Source organism: Prunus dulcis, chromosome 5 (assembly GCF_902201215.1).
Source record: "Prunus dulcis chromosome 5, ALMONDv2, whole genome shotgun sequence".
NCBI lineage: Eukaryota > Viridiplantae > Streptophyta > Magnoliopsida > Rosales > Rosaceae > Prunus > Prunus dulcis.
The window spans coordinates 14076987-14099717 of record NC_047654.1 but is presented as its reverse complement, the minus strand read 5'-3'; the positions used below and the strand labels follow the sequence as shown (position 1 = coordinate 14099717).

Below are 22731 nucleotides of genomic sequence, written 5' to 3'. Positions count from 1 at the left end.
TTTTTTTCCATATTTAAACATCACTCAAATATAATGCAATATTCAAATTAAAAGCAAGCTGTGAACTGCTTAATCATAAATAAATAAATAAATATCAAATATCATTAAATAGAAAATTTATACAAAGGTAAAAGGAGAATGAAGAATTAATTGTTTATCTAATATTTAGAATGATACAAAGTGGATTCACCGACTCGGCAGAGTTGTTCAAAATTCATTGAGACAATAAGAATCAGCCAACTTCAAAGGCAAATACTAGGCACAGGGCTGCAACCACCATGGTTGGTATTAGGATCTCAGAAGCCAAATGCGCAGTGCTTCAGGAGATTTATAATCTTGGCGTTTGGCCACCACAAAGATGGGTCAAGATGCACCTTCAAAATATATTGAGAACCAGTAGTTCACCATGGACATTTTGTAGCAGAGTATCATTCTAGTGAGCTTGTTAATCATTGTTCACTTTAGACGGGAAACATCTTCTGCTATTCGAACGCCCATGAATTCTGCAACAGCAAGTTCTATAAATTTAATAAGATCTTCAGGATTGCAGACTTGAGAACTACAAGTTCCTATGACGTCCAAGTCCCTCATATCATCTATCCAAGCATTCTTTGTTGCAGAATTCCAGTTCTGTTGCATGTGTACCATCCCATATGTTTTTCCCAAAATTGTACACAGTTTAAAGAAATTGGGATCCTTTAAGGTTTCCCGAAAATCCAAATGAAATCCATGACTTCCTGTCAAATCTTCTACAGATTTTATATTCAACGCAATTTTCTGAATAGATGCAAGGTTGAAAGTCAAATGCTGAGCTATTGGGGATAAATTCCAGGTGTGATTTCCATTCTTTCTAGAGAGATAATGAAGTTGGATATAGTTGGCTAAGGACAACCGTGCTAGGAAGATTAAGAAATCATTGAAGTTCATGCCTGTATTAAAAAGAGAGAATTAGTATGCAGCATAGGATTTTTCATTCATTTTGTTTCCTCTAAAAAAAAGATCCATCTTCCTCTTTCAGGTGCTTGAGTTGACAATGGCCGAATTCAGCTAATAATTCAGTAGTTATGATTATGAACAAGTCCCTGGCTTAGCCACTTAGGAAATCTAAACAAGCGTAGGTTAATGTATGCCCGCTTTTTAGAAGATTAGGATACTGTGACATTAAAGTACTGAATTTAAGCATTCTCCAAAACTTTATACACTACCTGTATTAGCGGCAAGGTTGCGTTGGCAGAGACCTTCAAAGTCATCACATACATCCTTGATGTCTTCTATGTACTCCTTAGCCTCGTTGTAGTCCCTCAAGAGCAAATCCCACTACAATTAATGAGATAAATGTTAGTTCCACTAGAACATTGGCTTCATCAATGTTTCATGGAATGCTAGAGTTTTAATACATGAGGTACTTGGCAGTAATGTTCCTCTTACCACCCAACGGAGATTATAAGCATTGAACCAGTTGTGGTTTATTGAAATTGTATCTTCCTGAAAGCATTATGAACACAAATAAGATGATAAGTTTTCATTCCAGGCCAAGAAGAAAAAGGATAAGATATTTTTATTTTGTTCTAGTATATAATCAAGTACTGCTGTTAGTTTTTTTTTTTTTTTCTTCTTATTTTACATATAGGAAATGTTCAACTTCACATAGAGAGTGGTTTACTTGGACAGCCTTTCTAAAATCAATCACATGCTTTCAGACTTTTATTTTATGTATCGAAAAATCCAAGCATGAAAAAAACTTGAAGAAATAGAAGACATACCAAATTATGAACTTGATGATACCATCCGCTAGGCACAAAGATAATCTCATTTTGCTCTTGAGTGCACTCCAACCAGATAGTCTGCTCAAGAGAAGAATATAAATTTCAAACACAAGGAAAGTAGCAAAATAAAGATAAAAAGAATTGACGAAAAAAATTGAAGATTGATGATTTACCTCTACAAACCCAGAAATCTTAGTTTCATTAACTTCATCAAAGATATTATATACACAGCTTTTCATATTCCTGAGAGGGTGGGGGAAGAGGGCAGAGAGAAAGTTGTATAAGAAGAGAAATATGGCACTCTTTTTATCAAACCAATGAACAAATCAAATGTACCAACATAGATCTCTCTGATTATTATTAGTGCGAGAAACTGTAACCATGCCTGTCAAACACAAGATGACTTTGAGAAGGAGACAGGAAAAGCCACCATTTTTTGCCGCACACATTGGCCGACCAGCTATATGACCTAAAAACATCAGCATGAAAAGGAGTCCAGGTGCCTGCATAAAGATGAAATGTTAGGTAGTTCCATGTGGGTTAAACTAAAGAAAGGGGAAGCTAAATCGGGGAAGCTAAATCTCTGTTAAAGAAATTGACTTAGATGACATCTATGATTAACAAAAAAGAGAATGCGTCTATCACAAATATGCTCGAACCTTTTGCTCCCATGTAAACAAAACGATAATCAGAGCAACTTATTTCGTTATTTTCTGAGTAAATGTTGGGATCATTATGCATATGATAATTGTCAAGATATATGTTGAGCCAATCATCACAAAAGAACACCGGAGTTGTGTATGCTTCATATTCTGGGTACTCCTGGAAATCAGAATACAATAGGACGATAGAACAAGTGAGGCGACTGAGCTGGAAAATTTTCACATATTAAACATAGACTAGACACAATGATATGGGCAAAGTGACAGACTATCAAAGCTGACATGTCCTGAACATACATCTTGTTTTGTTTTGTTTTTTTGTTTTTGTTTTTTTGAGCAAGTAAATAAACTAAAAAAAATAGAGACTCAAATTCCACATACACCTGAAGCAGACAGTAGCAAAGACGAAGAAAGCAACAAGTAACTTAGCATTAAAATGCCACAACTAACTCCTCAACTGCCCATAGTTATAACTCCCTATCAATAAAGAGTGGATTCTAACTTGTACCTTTACAAAATGCCAGTCCTTCAAATATAGCGACATCTTGCTCATAGCTGAATGACTTGAAGCATTGCCATGCTCCTGCATGGGGTCCCCAAGCCATTGCTCAACAAATTCTGCAACAGTCATTTCCAACCTCTTCTGATCTGTGAATTCTCTAGTACCACAATCCGCAACCTAAAAGTAGCAAAATGTCACATCATCTTTAAAAGGTAGAGAGCAAACCCAGACTAGCATGGTCATATATAGATCAAACATCAAAAGCCTGAACCTTTAAACCATTTATTCAACTCCAACCCCACAGAAAACAAAACAAACCAAAAGTAAAGGGTAGTAGGTTAGCTAATATCTAATAACCATTGTCAATCTTCTTAATTATGATTAATTCCTCTAATATACTTCATTGAAATCAGCTTCATGCTGAAGCTCCCAGTGTAACCAACCAAAGAAAAAAGAGTAAAAACTTCAACTTTGTGCCAGAAATTAAGTACCTGAACTTTGGATTTCCCAAAATGGGTAGCGAAAAATTGAAGATTGGGCTGGCCATTGTCATTGACCCAGTCTCTGCAAGCCCTCCAATCGTCCATTAGACCTGTGAGCACCACAGGCTGGTTTTTCTCCATGTACCTCTCCACAAACTCATCGTAACTGAGCTCTTTCCCATTCACCTTCTCAATTTGCCCGCCAATTTTGATACCCATATCTTCTTCTCTCAGCTTAGGCAAACTTCACCGAACGTTCTGTTTCTGTGCGCGCCCTATTGATTGGGGGAAGAAGGCTTACGCTGGGCCGGGTCGGGCCCAAAGTACTTTTATTGGGGCATGTTGGACCCAATAAAAATGTTGTCCAAAAGCCCAAAGTGAACAGCCGACGTGGCCGCTTGCATCTCGGGCCACGTGGGCAGAGATATATCTTTACCCGCACGTAACCCGAATAAAATCTCCTAACCCTAAACTGAATAGGCTTTTCTTTCTTCTAGCTCTTTCTACTCAACTTCTCTCTCATTCTCTTCAACGATATTTGAAACTCACAAAACCTTTGGTTGACGAAGAAAAGCACAAGAAAGCAAACTACAAGCAACGACAATGGCGGCTCCGAGATTATCTGCTCATGATCAATCTCAGTCTCATATTAGTCACTAAATGTCACCAAATAATGGTGATAGTGGTCACTTTTTTTTGTAGTGTATGTTTGTTTCCTGTGAAAGTATTAGTATTTAGGTTTCTAAAATAAGCTAAGTTTAAATAAGACAAAATGGTTCAACGCCTCCAAATAAGAACAAGTTGGATAACATTTGTTTTCTACCTCTCCAACTGGAAGAGGAAAACTTTAATTGTCTGTACTAAGTACAGACAATTTAAGGCTTAAAGTGGACTCTTAAATCATTTTCTTTTTAAATTTTCAGTGACAAAGATATGATTTTTCAAGCTTAATCGTGTGCGTATACGCACATGTGGGGGTGGGGGTGGGGGGGTTTTCTGCTAAAACTTTAATCACAAAGTGAAGAGAGTTTAGAAGTTTTCTGGGCTCTGTATATGTGCTATGTTGGTTGTTGCGTTTGAGATTTCTCGAAAATTTTAACCAAAAGAGTAGCTTCTCTTTTTTTGCCACAGTAATTTCTTGTATTTCGGGATTCTAGTTGTGAATGAGATAATTGGAGTATTTGTATGCAAATTGATGATTGTTCTTGTTAGCCGAGCTTTTATATGATGGTTCAGAATGTACTTAATTGTTGTCAAAATATGGATCATATTAATTCTATGTCTGCAAGAGTAATTAAAGTATTTGTGACCAAAACAGGAAAAGTAAAGAAGGATTTTTCCACAATTTCAGAACGCAAGAAGTCTCCGAATCGACTTGTTGTAGATGAAGCTGTCAATGATGATAACTCTGTGGTTTCCTTGCACCCTGCTACAATGGAAAAGCTTTAGCTTATTTGTGGAGACATTGTTTTAATTAAGGTAATTTTGCTCTCCTATATTTTTAATAGAGTAAATGCCAGTAATTTCAATCTCTAAATGCCTGGAATTTAAATGTCACTTAATTTTTGGGCCTATACAGGGGAAAAAACGAAGAGACAGTTTGTATTGTTCTTGCTGATGACGAATGCGAGCAACCGAAGATCAGAATGAACAAAGTTGTGCGAGCTAATCTTAGGGTTTGTATGATCTTGTGTCGATTCATCACAGCCCTGATGTCAAGAATGGAAACCAGGTTCACATCCTTCCAATTGATGATACAATTGAAGGAGTGACTGGAAACTTGTTTGATGCATATTTGAAGCGTGAGTTTTCTCTTTCAAATTTAATCCTTTGTTGATTGTGTCATACAAAAATCTTTTGTTGCAATTAAGCTTTGTGCTTCTGTGCATGTCTATTAACATTCTTACTGGTTTTGCAGCATACTTCGCAGATGCATACCGGCCTGTGAGGAAAGCTGACCTTTTCCTGGTTGGGGGTATGATGAGAAGTGTTGAGTTCAAGGTCATGGAGACAAACCCTTTTGAGTACTCCATTGTTGCACCAGATACTGAGATTTTCTGTGACGGAGAACCTATATCAAGCGCGAAGATGAGGAAAGATTAGATGAGGTGTGCTATGATGATGCTGGAGGTGTTAGGAAGCAAATGGCTCAAATACGTGAGCTGGTAGAACTTCCTCTTAGACATCCACAGACAGCTCTTCAAATCAATTGGAGTGAAACCCCCTAAAGGCATTTTGCTTTATGGGCCACCCGGGACTGGCAAAACTCTGATTGCAAGGGCTGTAGCTAATGAGACTGGTGCATTCTTCTTTTTGATTAATGGACCTGAAATCATGTCAAAGATGGCTGGTGAGAGTGAAAGCAACTTGACGAAGGCATTCGAGGAAGCCAAAAAGAATGCACCCTCAATCATTTTTATTGATGAGATAGATTCTATTGCTCCAAAGAGGGAAAAGACCCATGGTGAAGTGGAAAAGCGTATGGTATCTCAACTTCTTACTTTAATGGATGGCCTTAAGTCTCGTGCACGTGTTATTGTCATGGGAGCTACGAATAAGGCAAACAGCATTGATCCTACTCTGAGGAGATTCGGTAGATTCGATAGAGAGATTGACATCGGTGTTCCAGATGAAGTTGGAAGATCGGAAGTTTTGAGAATCCATACAAAGAAGATGAAACTTGCAGCTGATGTAAGATTTTTTCACTGGCTTTTCATATCACATAGTTTTGTGTTTTACTGCGGCAACAGTTTCTGATGCTTAGTTGGTGTTCTGTTACACTTGGTTGATCTTGAAAGAGTTGGAAAAGACACTCATGGTTTTGTTGGGGCAGATCTTGCTGCTCTCTGCTCAGAGGCTGCTTTTCAGTGCATTCGGGAGAAAATGGACGTGATTGACTTAGAAGACTATACGATCGATGCTGAGGTGTTGAATTCCATGGCTGTGACGAATGAACACTTCCAGACTGCATTGGCCTCTACAAATCCTTCAGCCTTGAGAGAAACTGTGAGTTTAATTTTTTTTATAAATTTGAAAGAACCAAGCTTCAATTGTTATCTAGAACTTGCTACTGAGAAAATATTTTGGGGTACTTGAGAATGACAAGTTCTTTTCTTGGTTTTGCAGGTTGTGGAGGTACCTAATGTCTCATAGGATGCCATTGGTGGCTTGGAGAATGTCAAAAGAGAACTTCAAGAGGTTTGTGAGTCAGTTTTATCTCTTTCTTTCTTTATATCATTTATTTGGACAAAATTTCGTACTAATTCTTTCACCTCTGGCAGACTGTCCCCGTGGAGCATCCAGAGAAGTTCGAGAAATTTGGCATGTCGCCTTCTAAAGGTGTTCTCCTTTATGACCACCTGGACGTGGAAAAGCCCTTCTTGCCAAGGCAATTGCCAATGAATGTTAGGCCAACTTCATCAGCATCAAAGGACCCGAATTGCTGACAATGTGGTTTGGAGAAAGTGAGGCAATGTGCGTGAGATCTTTGACAAGGCTCGCCAGTCTGCTCCTTGTGTTCTTTTCTTTGATGAGCTGGACTCAATTGCATCTCATCTCAGGTATTACAGATTTTTTCTTTCTTTTTATTTAAAATCAACAGCTTTTCGCCTTGAACCAACTCTAAAACCCCCTCCCTCTGTCAGCGTGGCAATTCTGTAGGAGACGCCGGTGGCCCTGGCCTGGAGATAGAGTCTGGAACCAACTTCTAACTGAAATGGATGGAATGAATGCAAAGAAAACAGTCTTTGTCATTGGGGCAACGAACAGGCCAGACATTATCGACCCGGCATTGCTCAGGCCTGGACGACCTATCTAAGGATATTGACCTTGCAGCTCTTGCCTGTTATACACAAGGTTTTAGTGGTGCAGATATCACTGAGATATGTCAACGTGCCTGCAAGTATGCCATTAGAGAAAACATTGAAAAGGTAAGAGGTTTTCTCCTGCTAGAGTTAGTTTTGTTTGCCGCATATGCTCCTTAAAAAGGTTATTGTTTTGTAAGATAGAAAATATTGTAAGTTTCCTTCACACACAAGAAACGAATTGCAGCATAAACAGGATTCATATATGCTTGATACTTTATTCTAAATTTTTTATGCATCACATGAGAAATTCCATACTCATTTTTTTGTTTCCTCTTCAACCAATTTGTAGGATATTGAGAGGGAGAGAGAAAGGAGAGAGAACCCAGAAGCCATGGAAGAGGATGGCATTGAGGAAGAGGTACAAGAGATAAAGCCAGCTCACTTTGAGGAGTCAATGAAATATGCCTGCAGAAGTGTGAGCGATTCAAGCATCAGGATATACCAGCAATTTGCTCAGACTTTACAGCAATCTCGTGGTTTTGGATCCGAGTTTCGATTTTCGGAACAGACCAACAACACTGAAGGAGGAGCTCCATTTTCTTCAGCCACAACTGCTGCACCTGCAGATGATCTGTATAGCTGAACTATAACCAATGATGCTGATCTGTACAGATGATCTTTGATGGGGAAGAAGAAGAATTGTAAATGTTAAGCTTGATGCTTTTCTTACTACTGTATACATTTTGTTCATCATATAATTTAAATATTTGGATTTGTATTTGTATTGAAAGTAAATATAATTTTACACCAGATGAGATGAAATGTACCATGCCTAATTTTTTGGTCATGTGTGGGATGTCCAATTCCATGCATGCATAGTGGACCCTACAACTTTACAAGCTTACCCCTACTGTATATACAAAACTATAAAAGTCCCTCATGAATCATGATCTGCATGCACTGGGAATCTTTGATGTCTGCTTTTAAAAAAAAAAATGTCGTAAAAACCAAGAGACTGGATCTCAGATCTCACATATCTTATATATGATATATGGGGTCCATAATGTTGCATGTGCGGTCACGTGAGCACAAGCAAAAGGTCACCACACACAGAGAGAGAGAGAGAGAGAGAAGGGCATCTTTTTCTTGCTCTCCACCTTTCTGCATAAGTATGGAAGATACTGCTAAATAAAATAGAGAATTTGTGAGCTACACAAAAAATACTCCACTGTGTTTTTTTAATATCTGATTTTGTTTTTGTTTATTTTAATTAAGATATAGATGAATTCTTCTGTCTATTGTTCACATGGTGGGGGCCTAGATGGTTACAGAATACTTCTTCTTATTAACAGCGACTGGGGGGAGAGAGATAAGGAGGGATTGGCTTCCCCAATTATAGCAGAAGCTCACATTTCCCCACCACACATCCCCAGGGACGGATCCACAGAGGAGCAAGGGTGGTCAATTGACCCCTGCAACTCCGGAATCCGCCACTAGAGGAAGAAAAATTGACCCCTGCAATGGCTGGATGGCTGGCCAATTCATGCCCGCCATCTGTTCGAGGAAATGCCTCAAAGGATTGCAGCAACTTCAACTTCAGCGCAGCAAGCGGCATTGCACGCGGAGCGCTTCTTTTTTTTCGTCTTATGATTCATGGAGAAACGACACCGTTTCATTTAAGTTTTTTATTTTTTTTATTTTTTATTTATAAACATATTAAAATAAACAGGGGCAACAGCAAGCAATGGAGCTTGCTACCCGATAAAGCTCACAATCCCCAATACATTGGACATTTCAAACGCAATATGCTATTATGTTTTCAATTTTTTTTTCTCTTTCCCAATCTTGCTTTTTCTCTTCTTTTTCATTTCAGTTTTTTCCTTTTGCTCTGTACTTGTGTTTACTTTTTATTTTACATTTTTTTTCCTTTTCATGTATTTTTCTTTATTACATAATTTTAGCTCATTCAATTTTATAATTTGTTTTTGTCTTGCTTTTATTTTTTTCAATATTTTTAATACATCGATATAATTGTAACCGAGATAAATTACATCGCCGACTGTCCTGCAATGTTTATAATATTTCTTAGTAGGTTGATAGGTTTAAAGTTTGTTACTTTAGGAGTTGAATCTTTGTGCATTTTAATATAAGGTTTTTGTTTTTGTGGATTGGTTAATATAGTTAATAAAAATATGGTGGATTGATTTAATATGTGGTTTGTAATGTTGTTTTCTCAGTGAATTATATATGAATGATAATTTATCGTTTTATTTTTATGGGATAAATATTGATGTTTTTCTTGATTAGTTGTTGAGGTTTTTTTTTTTTTTGTTTTTTGCCAAGGAGGTTTAATTTTGGTTAGTTACTGTTAGTTTGAATAAATTAAGGGTTTTTTTAATATAAAAAAATTTATGGATCTATTTTGTATAGAAATTTTTTAGCTTTTTAGACGTTGACCCTGAAAGGAAAATTCATGGATCCATCCATGGTCTAACATGTAATTGTCACGACAAAATATCACAGTTCATGATACATATATAATTCTTGTATAAAGGGTTGCATAGAACATTTAATTATGTCTATTTGCTTCTGACATTAGCCTTAACTTTACCAGTTGCAACTGCTTCAGTGGAGAGAGCATTTTCTGCTATGAATGTTATCAAAGGTCCACTTCGCAACCGAATGGGAGATCAATGGTTGAGTGATAGCTTACTTGTTTATATTGAGAAAGACGTGTTTGTTTGTATTGATAATGAAACTATAATGGGACGTTTTCAGAATATGAAAACTCGTCGTGGACAATTGTAATGTGATTTTTTCTATTAATTATGAATTATAAATTATCGTTTCATTTTTATGGGTTTATTTTGTATATAAAGTTTTTACCCTTTTAGACGTTGACCCCCGCAAGGAAAATTCCTGGATCCGTCCCTGCACATCCCTACCTTTCTTCTTTTCTTTCACATCCCCAAGAAGAGCAAAATTCTTTACCAAGTTTGCAGCACACAACAACACGTGAATTTGTAATCATAAAATATAAAAAAATAAAAAGAAGGAAACAATTGCAAGTTGCATGCACACAACACAAGCATCCATCCACACATCCCCTCCTTGCTCCTTTTTGGAGAAAGAAATCATGGAAAATGACTTTACATTCAAGCAAACAGTAGTTTTGTTGTCCCCTTTCTCTCCTTCTCTCTCTCATTGTCTTGTATAATTAAGTGTCTTCTTCAATGACAACGCCTTTGATTAATACATATCGGAAAAAAATTGAACGTCTAATTGTTTACAATCGTTCATACGCACATAAATAAATCGATAAATCACAGTATATGAAGCAAATAGAAATTCAAGAAATGGCCTCATTCATATTATTCATCACTACAAGTACAATAATGTCATCAAGTTGCTGTACAATCAATATGCCGATCAACTTGTGCTATCAGTTTACCATATTACTACTCTTGCTTTGCTACCCTAATCCTACAAATAATAATAATAATAATTAATAATATCACCCCTAATCCTAACATTATGACATTGTTATTGGGTTCCTGACAGATAACCAGCTGAAGCAGATGAGTAAGCAAGTGAGCAAGGTGAAGAGCCTTGCAGTTGAAGCAATTGAGCTGGTGTGACTGAAGAGGATGAATTTTTCAAGGCATTGCTCGCCGGCTTATGTGCCTCGCCTCCAGCCGGGGGCTGATCGTGTCGAATCTCTCTTAGCAATGCTGCCACATCCTTCATTGTTGGGCGATCCTCTGCCCTGTTGCTGGTACAGAGGAGTGAGATTCCAAGAGCTTGGAGCATTTCTTGTATCTGAGTGTCCGGGTAGCCTTGAAGCTTAGGATCAAGAATCTCCACTGGGTCCTTCTTGCTCTTGAGGTGGTCTCGAACCCACTGAATCACATGTTGGCCATCTGTGAACGATGGGTCTACAGGCTTTTTCCCAGTTATGATCTCCAAAAGCACCACCCCATAGCTATAGACATCGCTTTTTGCAGTAATTTTTAGCATGCAAGCATATTCTGTTCAAATTAACATTTAAATTTAAAGTCAGCGTTACAGTGTGGAAGAAATTAAACAATGCAAGATTGAGAGGATAACAAATGCAGAAAAGATTGCTGTAAAAAGTAAGCATCCAGCCAAAGCACCAAGAATGTGATGTTTTTGGACATAAGCTAATGCAAAGCGAATGTCATGTCATGTCAAACAGTTGAAGTTTCTTTTCCAAAACCAGCAGCATTTGCGATCATCATTGTGATTTCACAGAACAAACACTAAAAGCAACAAGAAAACCTGCAATTACAAGGGTCTACTAAAGCTGTACTGCAAAACCCCATGTTGCTTTAGTTTGAGAAAATAGCAAGGACGGACCCATTTCAGAAATGATGGAACATCTGTCATATTCGCATGTCTAATCCGTCAAATTCATCCAAACATGTATCTTCAAGAATTACAAGTCTAATTACCAAGATTACAAGTCAATCTTAAGAATCACATAATTGAGCAATGAAAACGATGGTGAAAAGTAAAACCCATGATTAAAAGACAACGAAAACGATATTAAAAAGTTAGAACTTTTTTAACTTACCAGGCGCAATGTAGCCGTACGACCCAGCAAATTGGGGATTGGCTGAAAAGGGACCGTTTTGATCGTCCTCCTCAACCAACCTAGCGAGCCCAAAGTCCGCCAAAACGCCCTCGTATCGATCCCCTAGCAAAATGTTCTGGGCCTTCACGTCCCGGTGCAAGATAGCCGGCTGGCAATCGTGGTGCAAATATGCCAATCCCTCCGCCACGCCCAGCGCTATCCTGAACCGGCTGTCCCACTCCACTAATCCTGCGGACCCCTCGTGCAATAACGAACCCAAATTACCGTTGGCCAAATAGTCGTAGAACAGTAACTTCGTCCTCCGGTTCGCGCCCCAACCTAGTAACCGTACGATGTTACGGTGTCGTATTCTTGCCAACGTGGCAATCTCCGAGGAAAATGCGGACGCCGAGTATTTCTCTGACGTACGGAACCTTTTTACCGCGAGAGAAAGACCCGAGGGGATGGTGACTTGATAAACGACGCCGGATCGGCCCCGCCCTATGACATTGCAAGGGGTTAAGCTTCGCGCCACTTCAACAATTGACAGTTCGAGCTTCTGGTACAGCGTCACCTCCCACGGCGGGCCCACGTCGACCTCGCTGTCGTCCTCCGGGTCGGGCTCGTGGGATCCGCCGAACAGACCCGGTGGGCCCCGTCTCTTGGCTCCAAGGATGATGTAGAAGGCCGCTAAGAGGAGTGCGCACGCGGTGCACAGTAGCACCACCATGGCCACGCGCGCTGCTACATTGCGCCTGCGGGACCCACCGCGGGTATTGTCGCTGTTCTCCGCGCACTGGTTGTTGCCGGAGAAGCAGAGCGAGGGGTTGCTTGACAAGACGCTCAAGGGAAGCTTCGCGAAGAAGGGCGTGTCCGGGACGCGCCCCGAGAAGTTGTTGTGCGAGACGTTGAGGACCACGAGATTCTGCATGGCTGCGAGAAATTGGAGGTCGCCGGTGAGCTGGTTGTGAGAGACGTCTAGAATCCCGAGCTTGTCCAAGTCGGCGAACTCCTTCGGTATATCGCCGGAGAGTTGGTTCCAGCTCAGGTTCAGAGCGATTTCGAGCGCCGGAATCTTGCCTAAGCTTGCCGGAATATTCCCTGTGAGCTCGTTCCCGCTCAGGTCCAGTAACTGTAGCTTCGGGCACGAACCGAGTTCACTCGGAATCGCACCTGTAAACTGGTTCTTCCCCAAAACGAGCTTGGTGAGTGAACTCAGCGATCCGAGTCCCGCACTCAAAGTCCCTTCGATCAAATTATCCGAGAAATCAACGAATTGGAGAGACACGAGCTGAGCAATACTTCCGGGCAAATTTCCCCCAATCGAATTGGAATGCAGGTCGAGAAATGTCAGATTCCGGCAGCTGGAGATCTCCTCCGGTATAGTTCGGGTGAGCCGATTCGATCCAAGATCCAAGAAATTCAAGTTCTTCAACTTCCCGATTTGCGGAGGGATAGCTCCCGTGAGCTTGTTGCCGCTAGCTCGAAATCGAATCAACGACGAGCAGTTTCCAATCTCTGGCGGTATTTCGCCAGAGAAGTTGTTCGATAGGAGCAGAAGCTTCGTGAGCTTTTGGAGATTGAAGAGCCCTCCGGGAACCGGACCATTCAAACCGTTCTGCGACAAATCAAGGGCCTCTAGATTTAGAGAGTTGGAAATCGACGACGGAACGGTTCCTTCAAGCTTGTTTTGCCACAAGAAGAGCAGAGTGAGATTGGATAAGTTCCCGAACTCGGCCGGGATCGAACCGGTGATCTGATTGTTATCGAGCTCGATGTGAGTAAGTTTTCGGCAGTTTCCGAGTTGGGCCGGAATCTCGCCCGATATTTGATTAACGCTCAGCTGTAGTTCTTGAAGCGAAGTCAAGTTTCCGAAAGACTGCGGTATGCTTCCAGTCAATGAGTTCATGGAGATGTCGATGACTTGCAGCTGGAGGCAGTTTCCGAGCTCTGGAGGTAGGACCCCAACCAAGTTGTTCTGCCACAGGAGAAGGTTTTGAAGGTTGTTTATGTTGCCCAATTGGCTCGGGACCGATCCCGTTATCGAGTTCTCATACAAATAGATATCCCGGAGCTCGGAGCAGTCTCCGAGTTCAGGGGGGATCGGCCCCGAGAGCAAGGCTGTGTAGATTGCGAGTGTTTCGAGTTTTTTTAAGAGGCCAAGGGTTGAAGGGAGGGAGCCTGATATACTTGTTTCTGCTAATCCCAGCATGACCAAATTGTTGCAGTTTCCAATCTCGTGAGGCAGAGGGCCTTCTAAGTTCTTGTTCCCACCAGCTCTGATCACTTGAAGATTGTGCAGGTTGCCTGTCGAACTGGGGAGGCTCCCGCTAAGCTGATTGTCGAACAGAACCAGCCATTTCAAGCTTGTGAGGTTGCCGATTTCGATTGGGATTGAGCCCTCTAATCGGTTCGTGCTGAGGTAGAGCTGTTCAAGCTTTGGCAGTGAGCAGATCTCAACTGGGATTTCTCCGCTCAATGCATTGTCGCTCAGGTCCAAGAGAGTAAGCTCTTGGAGAGTTGAAATTTGCTTTGGTATTGAACCAGTGAGGTTTGTGCCTGAGAGAGTAAGCTTGCTAATGGTTGACAATGAGGTGAAATTGGAAGGGAGCTTGCCCAGCAAATCAAGGTACTTCAAATTCAATTCCACAACTTGGTTGTTGAGGTTGCAGGTGACACCAAACCACCCACATGGATTTTGATCACTTGGGTTCCAGTTCCTCAAGGCCTCAGTGGAGCCATTGATGCTCTGCTTCCATGAAAACAGAGCTTGGCCTTGTGGGTTGAGGGCCAAAGCCAGAGGAGAAACAGAGAGGAAGACTAGGAAGAAGGAGGAGAGGAGGAGGAGGGGCCATGGATATACAGGCATTACAACAAACAGTTGAGCTACAGACTCCAACAAAAGGAAGCGAAAGAAGGGTCTGGTCTGAGGAGCCTAGGAGGGAGGGACAATGAGAGGAACCCAATCATGTCTGGTGGGCTATCTGTATATTATTTGAAATAGCTCTGCATAACAAATTGAAAGACCCAAAATCTCCGGATCCAAGAACAGCTAGGCCATGATGTTGGTGCAGAGTGAAATGGAATTTTAGATGGTTGTTTTTTCTGCATTTGTTTATGGTAGGAGGAGAGGTGGGGGGAAGCGAAGGGCTAACTGTTTTTTATTCAAAAAAAGGAAAGAGAGAGAGAGAGAGAGAGAGAGAGAGAGAGAGAGATGGGTGCTTGCTTTGCTTGGGTCTGTGACTTTTGTCTGTAAATTTTTTTTAGTCTGATGATACTTTTTTTCCCTTTTTATTCGGGCCTTATACAAAAACAATGACCTTTCACTTTCTCTTGGATTGGATTTTTCTTTTTCTATTTCTATTTTTTTATACATAAGAAAATGCAGAAAAGAAAAAGAATAATATCCTTGAGCTTACTGGGTTTTGTCAGTTGCTTCATATTTGGCCAACTAGCATATGGAGGAGTCCGACTCATCCTCTGTTCTTGGTGGTGGAGTTGGATGTTGCATCAAATTCCTACGCAGCAGTGAAATCTTTTCCACCTCTAAATTTTAGTTTTTTTTAATTGAGAATTGGCAATTTGGCATATTGCAATTTGTAAATCAGAAAATATGCCTCCAATCCAAAGTCACCCTTTAAAAGTTTTTAAAAAGCTGCAAAAGAAAAACAAAGCTGAAAACTCTGCAAGAGGAGGCTACCAATACTATAATTACATCTGCTCCATGTCCCACATTAATTTAAACACCATTCATAATTTGAACGTTAAAACTGACCTCAGATTTAGATCTAAATCTACATCAGAATATATATATATATATATATGCGCTGCATTTAAGTACTTCTCCAAAAAAATATTACATCACTGATTCATTTATTCTTTCATTTCAATGTTTGTATATTATTATCGTGTGAATGCTGTAGTAAATAAGAAGAAAAGCAGGAATAGATGGTAAAAAATTACACGGATAAGAATCTATATATATGTAATTTGAACTAATGAATTTCATATCTTTTAGAATTATTCCTCTGGATAAGAATCAAACAGTAAACTCACTATATCCAATTGTGTAGTTTTCATATACGTGATATATACAACTTACAAGTTCAAAATATAATACCCTTTTATCCCATTATAATTAATAATTAACCAGATTTATAGTGCTGGGGACTATTGACTTGGTGGTCTTCTGCAACCCACTAAACTGGCACCATATTTATATTAAATACTTAAATCTGGTCGCGTGATGTGGTGTGCAAGAGGGAGGGAGGCCATACTGATGAGAATATAAGAATCATTTAGGTTAATTATATTAGGATTGATCTGTTGATTATCTGTTCACACATAATGGCTGCTGCTGCTTGCTTGCAGGCTCGTGACTTCCCTGAGAAGAGGTTGATAATATTATTTTAATAATATATATGAATCTAAGCACGAGATGAGAGAAGGTTTTGGTCTTGCACAAGAGGGGAGAGAGAGAGAGAGAGAGAGAGAGAGAGAGGTTTATATTATGGGGCCTAACCGGCCATGGTGTAGGGCACAGCTTTCTGTGTTATTCAGTCTTTTTGCATTGTCGTTGGCAAAGGGAAAGAGACAAAGCACACCCCATCAAAAGTTGGACGTGCCACTACCCTAATATATATACATCTCAACTAATTTCCTTAATTTGTCTTCTATAATATTTGCTATCTACCACTACTGAAAATCCATATGCTTGAACTAAACTTGTCAAAAGAAAATGATGAGGTTTTGTGTTCGATTAATCGCCTCTCAAGGGCGGAATCAATAATTTTTATAGGGATGGACTATTATTTCTTATATGGATAAAAATCTAAATAAAATTATATTCATTTTCTTAACAGAGAAAACTTGAAGCTAACTAGGGATATGTTTAGTTATAGGCTAATTTTGCTTAAATGAATGGGTCTAATTTATGTAAACTGAGGTATAATGCCTAAAAAGTTAGTTTTTTTTTTTCTTCCCAGCACTAGGCGTAGTGTAGTTCTTGCCCTTGCCTCTTTAATATCGATTTGTATATATATATATATACAAATAAAAAAAAACAGAGAACCATCACATACAACGCCTTAATGTTATCTTGTTAGACAAGTTAGTGTGTGATACATATGCATTTAGAATTGTCAATCGAATCTAAGTGTAAAATCATTTTAATATATATTTATAAATTTGTAAGCACTTATTGTAGTTTAATTGGTTAAGAATATCTACCTGCATACTAAGTTCGATTGCCTATTATTCCTCCAATATCGCTTTAGACATTCAGAAAAATAGATTGAAGGTTATTTTGATACATAGATGGGCTATACACAAAATAGAAAATGTGGTAGTACATTTTGAGAGCCAATCTTGGTGGATATAATTGCATGGAGACTGAAGCTAAGCACATCATGTGCACATAATGGATTCGGCCAAAGCTGCAAAGTGGGTAAGGCCATTTAGCTTTTAGCTTTTAGCTTTCAGCATTTCACCAATTTCTTTTCATTTGATTTGAGCTATTCTGGGTTTGGGGCCATGACGCATATGCATGTTAGGGTCACCCTGTCACCTTCTTCTGTAGGGTTTGCATATAAAATCAATTTATTATCCCAAATTTAAAAGTCTAAAATATGTATATTTAATATTTTGCAATGGATTTTGCTATCATCCGTAAATATATGTTGATTCAATTGTGAACTTCGCATGCATTAACAGTAATACACACACGACAATGCACGTGCATTAGTCTTTTGGCATTCTTTTTCCGAAAGAAAAAAAAAATCATAATTAACACTGATAATTGAACCGCACAAAACAAAATTTAGGGCCATCTATACAAAACATGAATATAGCATTATTCAACCGATTAATTGACATGATATGACTGAAATTGGCTTTGAGTGTGCAAGTACGTAGACAAGTGGGGATAAAGTCGGCAGGCAGATTAAGAATTTATCGTGGATAACAAATATTATCAGGTGTTTTTCATCTTCTTCTTCTTCTAGTTTATGAAATATAGAAGATAGTTCCGTTCCTTGTTGGAATGATTAGATCTAAAAAGCTTTCAATATTGGCTAGAGACTACTGTTTATGTTAGCATGTCACACAAATTCAAGATGAGAATGAGTCCCTTGTCTAATATTATTCATGTCCGATTTCACGTACGTTTTAATCGTTACCAGTAATTATAATTACTTATTTTTGTCCACTTTATAATTTATTTGATAATGTGAATCGTTTATTTTTTAAGTCTTCATTCGCAAAAATGTCCTCAAATAATAAAGTAGTGATGTATGATCTTACCAAGTGGTATGTGTTGTCAACCCAATAATTTAAATGACATCACAGCAAAATTCCTAAATAGTCCGTAATTGGATTAGGAAGAATTGAATTGAGGAAGAGTTGGATTGAGGAGAATTAGATTCGGATTCCTATTGACGTTGTTTACTAAATTATATGGATTGAAGAGAGTTAGATTCCGAATTCCTATTGAAGTTGTTTACGAAACCATATGAAATTGGAGTATAAGTGATACTAATTACTAAAGATGTCCTCGTTGTTGGGTTGAAGTAAATGACAAATTTGAAATTTTTAAAAATTGTGTGATGATATAATGGGTATAAAAAAAATGAATTCATAATGAGTTAGTTATCTAGGAATTAGAATACCACATCACACCAAAGAATTGAGAATTCCTGATTTTGTGTGAGCCCCGCTTACTTTTTAATTCATTGATATAAAGTAAACACATAAATCATGCGGAATTCAATTTTTGATGAAAATTTCAATTCCTTATTAGTAAATACACCATAAATTATATTTGTATAACATAACATGTAAAATTGTACATCATTCTATATCTATGTGACCTCAATTATTTGAGTCTATACATTAATAATAGTTTATACAAACTGAGAATTTATGTTTTCGTTATAATAAAACAGAAATTTGGAAATGGTAAACAAAAAAGAATTGATTTATTTATATATTAAAAAAAAGAACATGAATCACCAAAGACCAACCAAACTATGAATTGAATTCCGCTGTGAAGTCCTCCAACAAAATCTAGAAACTTATATGAATATACTTGACTTGACATGGATCTCCACTTTATTTTATAAAATACATACACGTCCCTTATCAGTGCTTTACATTAATAAATTAATGTTTTCTAATAATTAGCGAATCAGTATTATCATTCGTCAAAGAAAACAAAAATAAGTGATTTTAATTTTAATTTTTGAAGCATGCACGAGAATATGTTCGTATATAAAATGTTAAATCATATCGATATATAAATATAGCATTATAGGTGTACAAGATCTAATCCAATTCGCCTAATTTGACCGATCCAATCGAATTTAATCAAATATTTCAATATATCCTACTTAATTAGTGGTCTAAGACGCATACTAATGGAAGATTTGCACATCTCTCATCTTATAATTTGTCCCAAATCTTTAGCAGTCAAACTTCTTTTCATTTCTTTATGTTTTTTTCCCCCACCAAGTGTCCTTTATGTTTTTCTTATGCTTCCTTTATTTTTTTTGGGTTTAAATAAGAACGCATTATTGCTGTAAATCGCAACAACTCTACATATATTTTATAATTCGGAGTTTTTGATGTATGCTTTCTTTGTCCACGTGGAAAATGCCCAATTGTCTAGTATAATATTACTTTCTTTTTTTCATAAGCAAAATAAAATTACAAAGCAAAAACTACGAGGGTAACCTACCTCATCCACGCGAATCAAATTTAAGAGCATGGAGAACTAAATTTGGAACAATGTGATACCAAATATGAGAAGAATTCAACTGGTGTCTCGAGTATGTGATTGCATATGTAATGAAATTAGCCTCTCTAAAAATTAGCTTAAAGGAAAGAACAAGATGTTGGATATTCGAAATGTATATGCTTTGTTAGGCAGCATTTGTTAATTAAAATGTAGACACAAATATTGCCAATCCCTCTTGCGTGGTGCAACGCAAACAGGCTCTCATTGTATATATTAAAAGTTTTTCAACAATAATTGAGCAAAAAAGATCCAAGAACCATGATAATTTTTTGACCGACAAACTTTTGCATTTTCCAAGTACATTCATATTCGCATCCATGGCATGGCCCATTGGATCAACAACAACACGAGTGGAATGAATTAAGTTCATTAATTTGATTGATATGTATGTGTCATCATCATCAGTTAGGAAGTTAATTACGTGCATTATTGTAATTAATCTCATATTTTAAACACTTTATGAAGATTAACTATTCTTTCCCTTGACTTTGAGAGGCATGATTTGCCCTAGCTTTTTATCTCTTTGCTGCTCTTTATGTGTTGGTGGGTTTTTGTTGTATCGCTTTCAATTCATGGAATGTTCTTCCCTTCTTTCAAGGTTAATGGCCTAATTAGCTTTTCTTCTTTCGGCGCTTTGTATATAATTAACATTGTTTAAACATATATATGCATAGCTTTATCTCTTTAAGACCGGAAATTATGATATCATGCAAGAAAGCTTTGTCCATAATGTTGACAACATTATCTCACATACGTAAGAACTGGACGGCTGGTAGGGCTTGCATGGTGGTTTTGAAGCTTTTTGTTCGCATCTCCGTTAATTTCAAATTAATTAGGTTGGATGTTCATATTCTAATACGACATCAATTGACTTCGAAATTCAAAATTAAATGGTCAAACCTAATATATAGACTTACATAGATTGGTAATGAATGAATGGCATGTGCCCAACGACAACAAAACGAGGTGATTAGCGGAGGTTTATTGAATCAATCTATAATTGGATTAATTAAAAAAATATCCTTAATTTTTGTAGAAGTCAGCTCATGAACATACAGGCAATCATTTACGACTCTTTTTTTTATTTTTTATACAATTTTTTCATACAATAATTTTACTTTTTAGGAATATTTGTAATTCAAGTAACCTGCATTTGATAATATCCAGTGGGTCTTACATGTTCTTACCCAGCTCAAACGATAATATTGGTCAATAAGGTCAAAGAATTCTTAATTAATTCTCAAGTTTTTCATTTTCACACGCTTATGTATGCGGATTCGAATCTTCTACTATAATTTTCTCTACCATAATCTACTTGATTTTTGTTCATTATCTACAAGCTCCTTGACTTGGACCAAAACTGGACGCTCCTAGATTTGTATTGTTCAAGCTGCTTGGTATGATTTTCTCTGCTATCAAAAGAAGACAATCCCTTCCCTCCCAATAATCTGAGACCTCAGAGAGCCATTTACTATGCACCCAATAATTTGATCACTCCACCATTCAAGAATATAAAATTCCGAAAAAGCCCAATCTAATGCCACCCAAAAGCCCAATATATCTGCGCACCCCAAAACGGCCCGGTTTATCACACATCTTTCTTCCCCCCACTAATGAAAATGAAATTGGCGGGATTTAAATGCGAATTTTATTTAAATAAAACAAAACTCTGAACTCGGGGTGACTCACTCGTCAGTCTTGCAGCAATGGACAGCCAACCGGAGGAGTCCGTACGGACCAAGATGGAGTCGCTACGGATGGCCTGCGAGAAGGAGATTCCGATTCTGCAGCAGAACATGGATACCTTCACGGCCTCGTTTCAGGGCGACCTGGCTTCGATCCGCGCCACAGTGCAAGAAACCCTCCGATACCAAGGTCCAGCTTCTCGTTTAACTCTCTGTGGTTTACTCGATGAATCTATTTGTTTCTTGAAGATACTTAAATTTAGGGTTTAGTCTTGTGGTTCGTGCGTAATTTGAGTTTTTAGGCAATGTATGGTTCGTGCAAAATTAGGGTTTCAGATTGGATCCACGAGAGGGCTGCCGCTCCACATTATTGTGAATCTCAATTTGACTGAAATCTAATTTCTTTCCAACAATTACAGGTAAAGTAGGAGAGGCTAAAGCTAAGTTGAGGGAAGCTGAGGATGAATTGTTTAAAGCCCTAGCAGGTATCTATCTCTGCTTCTATTTTGCTTCTGTAAGTGATAAATTTGAATTTGAAATTTCGAAGTTAATGACACTGATTATTATTTAGTACTAATAACCCTGAAGCTAATCTTCAACTCAACATTCATGATATGCATTCATTTCCATTGCCATTGCTGCCCTTACTCTAATTAGCTGAAATCTTTGTTTTTTTTAATGATTATTTATTTCAAATTAACCTGTGTTAGTATTTTTTTTATTAAAATTTTTGTAGTGAAGACCCGTAAAGAGGCTAAGCGGATGGCATTGATGGACGCCATTGCTGCTAGGAAAGCTAGGATTGAAGAAATTAAAAGAACAGTGCAAGATCGAAGGGATACGAGGGATGAATATGCTGCAATTCTTTCTCAGCAATCTACCGGTAAGTTCCTTAATTGTTTCAGTGATTGGAGTCATTGTTGCCTTTTGCTTATAGCCTTATATCGATTTAAATACTTATCAATAGTTTAACTTTTGTTATTTATTTGATCGCATTGTGGCTTAATGGAGGGAGACTGCATTTTGCAGGAAAGGAATGTATAATTGTGTTGACAACTTCTTTTGCGCCATATTTCCTTTTCTTTTTTTTTTCAAAAAAACTTTTAGTAACATCAAAACTTTGGCAGAATCTGAAGAAGAGTTTAACCAAGACAGTAAGGATGAAATTCAAGAGGCCATCTCGTGGTATAATAGGATTCTTGGTTTTCATATTGAAGGCGGACATGGTAATTGACATCATTTGATTGTGCAACATTTTTGTGATATATGTGGAGAATGACTTACAACTTCTGTCATTAGGGGTAAAATTCACATTCAAGAACATTTGTTCAAAAAATCCAAATCAGGAGTTCTCTTTCACTGTCCGCCATGCAAATGATACTTACACATGTAAGCTTTGCACTTATTTATGGGTTATAGTTTGATGTTTAATGTATATCTGA

The 22731-nt window shown here is 38.0% G+C and overlaps 3 protein-coding genes and 1 pseudogene across 3 annotated transcripts in view; 2 read left to right on the top strand and 2 right to left on the bottom strand.

Annotated features, from left to right (window-relative positions):
• Window positions 1-80: 80 nt before the first annotated feature.
• LOC117627745 (2-oxoglutarate and iron-dependent oxygenase JMJD4) lies at window positions 81-3656 on the bottom strand. The gene is made up of 9 exons (XM_034359975.1): window positions 3422-3656; window positions 2937-3107; window positions 2426-2588; window positions 2152-2269; window positions 1940-2009; window positions 1764-1844; window positions 1429-1485; window positions 1206-1317; window positions 81-929 (listed from the first exon to the last, which is right to left on the bottom strand). The coding sequence occupies exons 1-9, from the start codon at window positions 3629-3631 to the stop codon at window positions 457-459; spliced, it is 1455 nt and encodes a 484-aa protein (XP_034215866.1). The 5' UTR covers window positions 3632-3656; the 3' UTR covers window positions 81-456.
• Window positions 3657-4726: 1070 nt separating this feature from the next.
• On the top strand, window positions 4727-7861 carry LOC117628269 (annotated as a pseudogene).
• Window positions 7862-10566: 2705 nt separating this feature from the next.
• On the bottom strand, window positions 10567-15131 carry LOC117628430 (LRR receptor-like serine/threonine-protein kinase). Its single transcript, XM_034360889.1, has 2 exons — window positions 11813-15131; window positions 10567-11246 (listed from the first exon to the last, which is right to left on the bottom strand). The coding sequence occupies exons 1-2, from the start codon at window positions 14679-14681 to the stop codon at window positions 10762-10764; spliced, it is 3354 nt and encodes a 1117-aa protein (XP_034216780.1). The 5' UTR covers window positions 14682-15131; the 3' UTR covers window positions 10567-10761.
• A 6098-nt stretch (window positions 15132-21229) lies between these two features.
• Window positions 21230-22731, top strand: part of LOC117628738 (kinetochore protein SPC25 homolog) — a 2786-nt gene continuing 1284 nt past the window's right edge. Inside the window, exons 1-5 of the mRNA XM_034361249.1 lie at window positions 21230-21479; window positions 21709-21774; window positions 22026-22172; window positions 22417-22515; window positions 22589-22678. Coding sequence (XP_034217140.1) covers window positions 21311-21479; window positions 21709-21774; window positions 22026-22172; window positions 22417-22515; window positions 22589-22678 — 571 coding nt within the window. The 5' untranslated portion in view covers window positions 21230-21310. The remainder of the gene's footprint in view (window positions 21480-21708; window positions 21775-22025; window positions 22173-22416; window positions 22516-22588; window positions 22679-22731) is intronic.